At 42.1% G+C, this 10,395-nt stretch overlaps 1 protein-coding gene across 5 annotated transcripts in view; it reads left to right on the top strand.

Moving 5' to 3' along the window:
• The window catches only part of LYSMD2 (LysM domain containing 2), a 39,535-nt gene that overhangs the window by 8,393 nt on the left and 20,747 nt on the right, over window positions 1-10,395 (top strand). For 2 of the 5 annotated variants that reach the window (XM_019504219.1, XM_019504220.1), the window contains exon 2: window positions 3,994-4,331. In XM_019504219.1, the coding sequence (XP_019359764.1) occupies window positions 3,994-4,331 (338 nt within the window). The other 3 variants (XR_002095192.1, XM_019504216.1, XM_019504217.1) reach the window with 3 other exon arrangements.

Here is a 10,395-nt window from a genome sequence, read left to right as displayed (position 1 = left end):
CCCTGCCCTGCAGAGGGGTGCCACTGCCCTCACCCCAGCCTGGTGAGCTTACCAGCCCTGCTCCTGGGAGGCAGCAGTGCCTCCCCCTCCCACCTCCCTGCTTTCCGCATCCAGCCACCAGGGATACTTTGATTTAAAAAGGTTGAAAACCCCTGCCTTAGATCAATACGGCTACAACCTACACCCCTGAAACAAGAGCCTGAGGCATTCTTCGGCACCTTAGAAAAACCTGAGCAACAGAAGCATCAGTGCTATGAGCAAACTGATGCAGCAGTTAAGATTCAGATTACTTTTTATAAGCTTTCTGTATGACCTGAAGGGCTAGAAAGATTTTTTTAAACAAAACCTGAAATTCTACAGAAGTAAATAGCAGTTGCCAGGGAGAGTTTTTGATTCACTCTGGGCAGTTAGATTAAGTGCACGCCATTATTATAGAATTTGCAAGAATGATTTATTCGTATCCAATTTAGCTTGCTTTCTCCATTTTTCTTAAAATAGGATGGTGAACGGTATGCTGTTACAAACAGCGTCTTCCCACTTCCCCCCATACTTGTTTTCAAGTATGTTTTTATAGTATGCACTTGTTATTTTAGTTATGTAGCTATGGGAACATATGTTGCTCATTCCAGTCATCAGGAATCTGTCTTTCTTTGCAGTAAATTAGGACATTTTCTTAGCACTGTCAGAAATTTGAGGGTTTTATATAAATTATTGCAGTAATCTAATTGGAGCCTTGGGACTTCACAGTATTGCAAGCCTGGGTCCTCTCAATTCCTTTAGGATTTCAACAAATAAATAGAAGGAAAACTGAATTTTACGGGCTATGACTTGTGTGGGTGAACCTTTTCTGAATGAATATATAAGTACCCTCTGCAAGCATGCTTATTAGTCTGAGACTAGAGTTTCTACTTGCCCGAAGAGTGACTGTAAAAGCTTCTAGCATAAAACAACCATAGGCCATTCCACGTACTACATCATATTTGTCTGAATCTGTACACAGTCTGGGGCCTCAGCTGCTGCCGTGTTCTCTCAACTCCAGCTCTGGCTCCTTAATTCCCACTGCCTGGCTGTACAGAACAGTGGAGGAGGTCTGCTATAATCCATTTGCCTGTCTACATGAAGAGAACAAGGGGCAGCTGCAGGCAGGTCCTGACAGGGCAAGGGAGTAAAACTAAATGTCACATGTCTGGCTGCAGTGGACTATCATATCCCACTGCAGAAGTGCTCATTTCCCTGGTATTTTCACAGCCGTGGAATCATGGGGATCCAGTTGAGGCAGTTCACCACTGTCAGAACTATCATTTCAAGCTCCCTATAGACATCATTGCAGTGGCTTGCTCTTTGTTTATGTGTAAGGCTGTAGGGTTAAATGAAAAATATGAATGCTCAGGTTATGAAGCCTGACTGCACTGGGGGTAAGAGTGATAGTTTCATAGATGTTAGGGTTGGAAGGGACCTATTAGATCATCGAGTCTGACCCCCTGCCCTGGGCAGGAATAAGTGCTGGAGTCAGATGTCCCCAGCCAGGTGTTTGTCCAATCTCCTTTTAAACACCTCCAAAGAAGGGGACAGCACCACCTCCCTTGCAAGCGTATTCCATATTTTGGCAACCCTCACTGTAAAGAATTTTCTCTTGATGTCCAATCTGAATTTGCTCTCTTCCAGTTTGTGGCCATTATTTCTAGTTACACCAACAAGTGCCCTGGTAAACATTGTATCCCCTATTTCTTGCTGGCCCCTGCTGATGAGTTTGTAGGTGGCCACGAGATCTCTTCAGCCTCTGCTCAAACAGTTGTGCCAGCAGTTCTGCTATGACTCTAGCTAATTCCCTATGTGCCCTAGGATGAAGATCATAAGGGCCTGTTGACTTAAATACATTCAACCCCTCCAGCTGCCCTTTTACTAGGTCAGCACAAACATTTGGTGGGTTGGTATCTATCCTGGGCTTACCGAAAGTCCCAGTGGGATGTGTATTTGTATTCATGTCCAGGAACATGGAAGCAAAGAAATCATTAGAAGTTCCGCTTTGGCTGTCCTATCTGTTACCAGTTGCCCTAGTTCATCCTGAAGGGGCCCTAAGTTACCCTGCACCTTATTTTTGCTTCCTGTGTACTTAAAGAATTACTTTTTGTTACCTTTAACTTTTGCTGTCAGCCTAAGCTCCATTTCCACTTTGGCTCTCCTTACTGTTTTCCTGCAAACTCGAGCCAAGCAAGTATACTCCTCCTTGGTGGCAGCCCCCTGCTTCCAGGGCCTGTAGGCCTCCTTTTTTTCCCCTCCAGGCTCTCCTGGATTTCCCTGCTCCACCAAGAGGATTTCTTTGCTTTTTTTGCCCCCTTTTATGTGTACTGGGATGGTCCTTTTCTGTGCTTGCAGGATTAGTCCTTTGAGAAACGCCCACCCTTCCTGGACTCCCCTCTCTCCAAGGCTTTTACCAGTCAGTCCCTCCCTAACTAATCTCCTGAGCTTATTGAAGTTGGCCTTCCTGAAGTCTAGCACTTCTGCCCTACTAGTTATTTTCCCCACCTTTGTCCAGATAGTGAACCCTATCAATAGGTGGTCACTATCTTCTAGGTTACCTTGCACTTGCAGTTCCCCCACCAAGTTGTCCCCTGTGGCCAGTACTAAGTTTAGTAAGGCATTTCCCCTAGTGGGAACATGTACCTCCTGTGATAGGTGAAGGTCCTGTAAGGAGGTTAGAAACTTTTGTGCCTGTTTCCCCCAGCAGATGTCTGAGAAGTTAACATCACCTATGACGACCAGGTCCTTTGAGTGCGCTGCCTCTGAGAGTTGTCTCGAGACGCCAACTACCAAGTCCCTTTCACCCTGACCCCCCTGTAACCTGACCTGTAGTATCTCAGTTTGTCCTTCTTCCTGGCCCAGTTTAACTATGGAAGATGTATATTGCCCTTTAACATAGAGAGCAATGCCTCCTTCCTTTTTTCCCCACTCTGTCCTGTCTGCACAGCCTGTAGCCCTCAATGTCCACTGCCCATTGTAGGTAGGATCCCACCAAGTTTCTGTTAGCCCAACCAGGTCGAATTCTTATTTGCATGGTCATGGCAGATTCAACTGTTGCAGAATACATGGGACACAACCAGTAATACCTAGCGAGGAAGGTGGGCTGTCACTCAGAGTTCCATCTAACGACTGGGTTTCTTGAATCAAGATGAAGCACCTTCAGGCTATGTCTCTTATTAAAAACACTTAAAAACTGGCACTCACTTTATCTTTGATGCTCATATATGCTTGTTATTTAAAATTAAAGAATATAGCTGCTGATGAGGCTGTAAAACTGCTTTTGCTCCTTTTGGCCTGCCAAGCTATCAGTAACGTTGTTCACAACATAGGGAGCCAAATTTAGGACCCCACAATGGGAAGTAACACAACCTAACTTAATCTGGGTCCCACAAAGCCTGTGGGGTTTACTGTTCATGAGTCATATTGGACCATGCACTTGATTACAGAGCTCATCTTAGTGAAACTCTATGGACCTTCATATGCTAGGATTAATTGCAATTTAGTTCAAAGTAATTTGCTTGGGCAGCCATCTGCAAGTTTCTGTCCCAGCGTGCTTGCAGTAGAAACACAGAACAACTCTGCTTTGCAGCAATATTTGTTATTTCCTAATAAATAAAGGAATTCTGACCCACAAAGGGAAAGAAAGACTAAAGTCAAGCAAAAGCTTCTTTATGTAGTGCAAAGCATACCCTTAGGGAGATTTCTGATATCATAAAGCCTAGAAACACATAAAGAGGAGGGAGCAAAAGCTAAAAGGCTGATTTTACAAGGACAAGACAATATAATTTGAAAATGGATGTTCTAAATTCACCAGCTTCTTTCTTAAGGAAGAAAATAATTGTTGCAAGAAAAAAAGTCTTTGATTGACAAAGTTAGACTAGTATGGTGTACTACTTAGGATGGTGGCATATTTTGTACTTCACAGAAATCAGTGGTATTTCAATTTAATTCCTTTTCCTTTATCTTTTTCAGATGGAACAGATAAAAAGGGCAAATAAACTGTTTACCAATGACTGTATATTTCTGAGGAAAACCTTGAATATTCCAGTTATATCAGAGAAGCCGTTACTGTTTAATGGACTCAATTCACTGGAATCTCCTGAAAATGAAACTATTGACAGTTCCCCTTCATGTGATGAAGGACCAGTGACATTTCAGGAAGACAGTAGTTCTTCTCCCAGTCCTCAAGAATCTGACAGTCAGCCTGCTGCACCTGAAGAACTGTCTGCCAAAGATTTTCTACAGAGACTGGACTTGCAGATTAAGCTGTCCAAACAGGCAGCCAGGAAACTAAAAGAAGATGATATCAGGTAAACGCTAGTCTAAAACACCAAGCATCTTAAATTTCAGACTAAAAGTTCTGTCTTTAAATCTGAGTTCTGAATCAATTTTTGTAGTATGTGGTTAAACAGCTCTAATCAATCTACAGATGACAGATTAGATTAACTATAGCAGAAGTGTCAAAGATATGGTCTGTGGACTGGATCTGGCACATGGAGCCTTATCATCTAGCCCCCAGTGCTGCCTGTGGGTCTTGAGTGGACACACAGGCAGCATGCAGAATGCACCAGATGGCCTTGTGCACCATATGTGGTACCTACTCAAGCTGCTCTGGGAGTGCACTGCACTATACCCAGTACCTGTTTCAGCGCACACCTGCTCTGTGCAGGATGATGCATTCTGGAACATCAAGAGCAGACATCACATGCAACATGGCCCTGGATTGGGCTGTGTGCAGTGCAGTCCCAGAGTGACTTGTCTGGGACCATGTAGCACATGGTGTCCACTCTGGGTGCTCCAGGATGTGCGCTGAATCTGGCATGGAGTAGATGCATGCTAGAGTGGGTGCCACATTCAGTGAGGTACTAGAACAGTCTGTCTGGGACATGCATCATGTGCAGTACCCAGTTCAGCTGCTCCATGACAGGTGCTGGGTCTGGCATGCAGGGTCAATCTGTTGGCCCAAGTCTATCCCACAGGCCAGCCCCATACCATTCATCTGGCCCATGGAGGCAGCCGAGTTTGACACCCCTGATATGTAGCATCCACATCAGTAAGAATAGTGTAAGAACCTGTAAAGAAAATGGTTGGAAATGAGCAGTGTATGAATCAGACAGGTGCTAATATCATCCAGGCACTGCTATATTGTTTAAGAGCTGGATTTCTGATTTAGATGTTCATCTATATAAACCCTGATTTAGTGAAGTACTGCAAAGACCATGTGCAAGATAAAGGTTTATAATGAGACATTACCTGCATTCCCAAGGAAAAATCTGCAGTTAGGCCACCAGTACTATAAAGATATAGTATGTCCCATTTTGCACAGGTTTTCCTTTCACAGAAGCAATTCCTTCCTTTCCCTTGATAGCATTCCTAACACATGTATGTTGTCCTCATTAGGAAAAAAGTGTTAACACTTGCTCTAGCGAAGGCCAGGTTCTTGTGTCTTCACCTCATCTCTTATCAATCCCCTTCAATGGGAATTAGCTCTTGCAGGGATTTTCCAGAGTGCTGGCCTCAAGTGCACCAAGGGTGGCATTTCTACTGTCCCTGCTCAGTGCTGTATGAACCAACTTCCTCTCTCTCCAGAGAATTAAATATAAAAGTCTATTCACATAAATATTTTATTGTAGTCAGATTCAGGGTATTACTGTAATGCATGTCTATGCAATCTTAGTTCAGGAACCCCATGTAGTAATGATTTCAAATGACAGTATCTGGTAAGTAGAATATTTATGGGAGGGCATTTAGCAATTCAGTTCTTGGATGAACTTGTCATATCAAGAGTCAACTTCATCTTCCTTGTCGCTCAGTAAACTTAAATATGCATTCTCAGGGTAACTTTCACATGGAAAGTTGTGGATGTTCTGAGTTCAGCATCTCATCTAGAAAGCACATTTGTTTATAGGGTTTACTTTCTGAACTGATAATGTAAAAGCAAGTTCTATCCTGACTTTTTTGATATGGCTCTGTACTTGACTGCTTGACTTGGGTTGTGTATTAATGCTGCATTTCCCCCTGGAACTGGTTTTATAAAAGTTGCTCTTGGATCCAGACAGGTTTGAATCACTCAAAAAGTAAAGAGCTTTCCTTCCCACTGCCCCACCACTCACTTTATTTAAATACACAATTAAAAAGGGAATGTAAATTTCTTCTTCCTTCCCCAAAAAACAAAAATGCATCTAATGCTTGCAGAACTTCATCACAAAGTAACTGGCAGGAAACCAAGTGGTGATGGGGAAACACCTTCAGAAAGTAAAAGCAGCATTGGATACCTAACAAGCAAACACTATAGTTTAACAAACCATTTAAAATGTATTTCTTTGTGAAAATTCTGATCTTTCCAACTTCTCTTCTGCTAGCAGTTGACAGAACTTTAAATCATTGCAGAGTAGTTATGAATTTCTCAAGGAGTTGAATATCTCAAGAAGTTACGCCATGAAGTCCAAATTTGTAATTCACTTCCATTTCCACACTTCAGAATGCAGGAGTCACAGCTTTGCTCTAGTATTCTGTTTTGGTTTATCTATTTATACAGGCATTCAAATTTAGGATTCGGATTTCCATCTTCTCTCTCATGCTTGGGAAATTTAGTTCTGGATTCCTGTCCATTTCATGGATTGTTTTCATCTGTAGCCATCAATGAACTTGCGTCATCCTTAACACTGAGAATACTGTGTGCAGGGCACCACTCCAACAGCTGCTCCTGATATTTCTCATGATAAGCCTGGCAGAAAGGCAACATTAGCATACAAGTAGGTGTTGTTGACTTGGCAATTAAGCTGGGTTGACCGAGACCACAGCTCCTCTACAAGCTCTTAACTTATTTTAACAGATCTTTCGCAAAGTGAGATTTTAACGTGTAGGAGGGAATTCATTTTGGGACCTTGACAAGCTCCATACAGAAAGAGCTGATGTGGTCAGAGCGACTTCATAAAAGTGGCACCATTACTGCTGCTCATATCAGCTTCCTGTGTCTTGAATTATAGCTTGGAAAACCCATTTTTATTACTGCATTTTCTCTGTAGCGATTATAGCTGTAGAAAGGTAAATTCTGTTCTCTGTGCATCATTAACAAAATTACCATTCTAAATCTGAGGTGCAGATTTTTATTGGTTGTGATGCTGTTACACAAAGAGCACAGCTTGAGCCTGCACAGAAACAGGTTTGCATTTATAATTTATGGGAAAAAAGCAAAAAAGACAGAGTAAGAAAAAAATATGGAACTCTAATGGGCAGCACTATAGAGTTATGTGCAAGATTTTTATCTTCCTACAACTTTCATTGATAACATGGGAACACAGTATTAAAGCACCATCCACAACAGAGAAAAAACAAGCTCTTGGTGTATCTACACGTGCAATTAATGCAACACAAACTCCGGAGCACTTTGAGCCAGGGTTAACTGCTCCCAGCACAGTGTCTACATGTGTGCCCAGGACAGCAGCAGTTTGAGCTGATGCAGAGCAGGGCCCTGGCTGGATGAGCTGCCTGGGCACTTATGCCCCTGGTCACTGTCTACACATATGTGTTTCAGCATAGTAAAGTACTCCACCATAAGATAGTACTGTCCCCAAAAGTACTATCCTATGGTGGACTTAATTAGCTTATTACTAAGCCCTAATACAGGTGCATGCATAGATGGTGATGATTTACTGTATAGCTAATTAGCCTACTCCGCAGTAAAGCACACATGCAGATGGACCCACTTGGTATCTTTTTAGTGCCTTTTCTAAGTTTATGCCTTAAATATAATGAGTACTTGGTGACGTACACAGGTGGATTTTACTAACTAAGGGACTTAGCTGCTATAATGTCAAACACTGAGAATCTTCAGTTTCCTTTTTCTACAGCATCACCGTGCGACTGTTTACTTGCATATGATGTTATCACTTGAGCCAAGTAATGTAGACCTCTGTTAGTGGTATAGATGAGACAGAGATTTCCACTCCTGTGAATGCAATATATATAGTCACATGTCTGTAATCTAGACCTCTGTCAGTGTTATAAATGACACAGACACACACGGCTCTATATATAATGTATAAATGCAATGCAAGCGTAATGTGTGTGTGTATGTGTATAGTTTAGACCTCTGTCAATGTTGTAGATATGACGTGTGCGTGCACACATGCACAGTACTGCTTGAAGAAAATATAATATTTTTCCTGAAAGCACTTACAAAGGACTTTAATATGTCGTCACACTGATGCAAGCTAAAGTAACTTTTTTGAATTTATTAGAGTTACCTAGCATTTATAACAGCATGATAGAGTTCAGGTTTGGATGCTCTCTTTGCCTATATGTAAGGGAGAGTGTGTGTACACACACACATCTAGAATATGCTATCCCAAGTCTGTCTTTATGGCTGTGTACTGTTATAATTACTTCTCGCTGACCAAGTGCTAGCTTTTCAGACTCCATTATGTTTACTCTGGTGCTGCTTGCCTTTTCACATGCCCCAAACAATTCTTCTGGCTTCCTGCATATCTCAGTACCCAGATTAAGATTCCCATCTCTCAAACCCTGCATTTATTCTTACCTCATTTTCTCTAGCATCTCTCTTCTGTGTCTTCTTTCTATGTCATCTTGCTGTTGTTCAAGGAGCCTGCTTTTTGGCAGTGTCTGACATCTGGCAAAGTCTCCCTGTTTTCTCCCATTTCATCAGCTCTCTCTCGAGCCACAATTGAAAACAGCTAATCCCATTGTAGATCTTGTCATGTTCCAATCCGTTTGCTATACATTTTCTCCTTCTCTAATTATATTCAGTTCTGTAAAGTAATTTAGTTTGTATGAAAGATTCTACTTTAATAGATGCACTGTAGTATCATCCAACTGTACCCATTGTGCCACGGGATATTGGGGTCTCATTACATGTTGCTATGCTATGGTCACAGCAAATTCTTGTAGAACGGTTTAAAAAAAATGAACCAAGTAGAAATGCTGTGTTTTCAGGCTGCCCCGGCTGCCCCCATGCTTTCCATCTGCAATGGTCTTGGCACACAGCTGAAGTTGTGCAAGCTTATTGGATTTGCGCCAGCATGGGACTGTACCAAATGTCATTTTGGAGAGACAGAAGCAAAACGGTAATATATTGTCACACCTTGATCAAGGGTGTAGAAGGGTCTCCCATCTGAGGAGGAGGATACCAGTAACAGAGGATTGACTCAAATTCTAAACACTCAGTCATCGATCTCCTCTCTGCAATCGTGGCTTGCAGACAATGGGGCATGGCAGCACGTGGTAAGTTGCTCATTTAATAGTCCTTCTCTTAAGGATTTTTTTTATTTGCTATGTAAAATCACATGGGGAGTTTCATACCTTGTTACTCATATTAAGCCTGTTCAGTCAGCAGAGGTTCCCAGTTTAGAGGCGCTGAAGAGTCAGTCCTAATGTAAGTGGAATAAACTTAGTAAGTGGATTGAGTTTTTAAAATACGTCCATATATACTACCAATGCAGCCATTTCCCTTTTGCAGAACGAAAACAGAAGAGCAGGGAGGTGGTGGGAAGATAAAGGACTCTTTTGAACGAGACACTAAACCTTAATCCCAAAGGTTCTATTTGTGTAGCACAAATGTTAAAGTTTAAGCAAAACTTCATCACTGCTGCTGTTGTTGCACAACATTTGGGTACAGCCCTCCTCCCAGATGCAAGGATACTCAATTCTGTTGTTTGCAAATTGTTTATAAAGTATTCTGTATTCCTTCAAATGTGGAGGTTAGGGTAAAATTTGAGTGACATGTAGCTTGCCCTTGGGTTGGGGAACAAGTCAAATCTTTCAAAGATTTTCTTTAGGTCGCAGTTTGGAATGACAATGACTTTGAACCAAGCCACCGTAAGAATACTTGACTGCATACATAAGCAGGCCCCGTAGTGCTGGCTAATTGCCAGCATGAGGAACAGAACTGTAAACTTGTTCTGCTGAATTGTCTAGTACTAAGTGTATTCAAAAGGAGAGCAGATGGGGCCTTGAAAGTATAGTTTTCACCCAAGATAAAAATTGCTAATGAATTTGTGTTTAATTTACAGTGCTCACTTACCATTGCCAGCCATCAGCAAAGAGAGAAATGTAGAGAAAACTATGAACTGAAGAAGGCTTTGGAGCTGCAGTGCTTGTTCCAAGATCCCAAGAGCTATTAACTCAAGAGCTTAGATTATTGCTCTTTTGACAGCTCAGTGCTATGAGTGTTGATAAAAGTAGGGTTAAATGTCAACTGCTCATTGTTGCATGTGCTGTTCCTGTTCTGTAAGCAATCGGTTTTTAGTGAGTGAAACAGATGAGTACAAGTACAGAGACTTGAAGAGTACTGAATTTCTGCACCTGCAATTTCCAGGACTGAGAACTGCAGTTGTGAAGGGACGGGGGGGGGGG

This window comes from Gavialis gangeticus, unplaced genomic scaffold (genome assembly GCF_001723915.1).
Source record: "Gavialis gangeticus isolate Ggan-Ray unplaced genomic scaffold, GavGan_comp1, whole genome shotgun sequence".
NCBI lineage: Eukaryota > Metazoa > Chordata > Crocodylia > Gavialidae > Gavialis > Gavialis gangeticus.
Note: the sequence above shows the minus strand (reverse complement) of the source record. Positions and strands in the feature narration are given on the sequence as shown.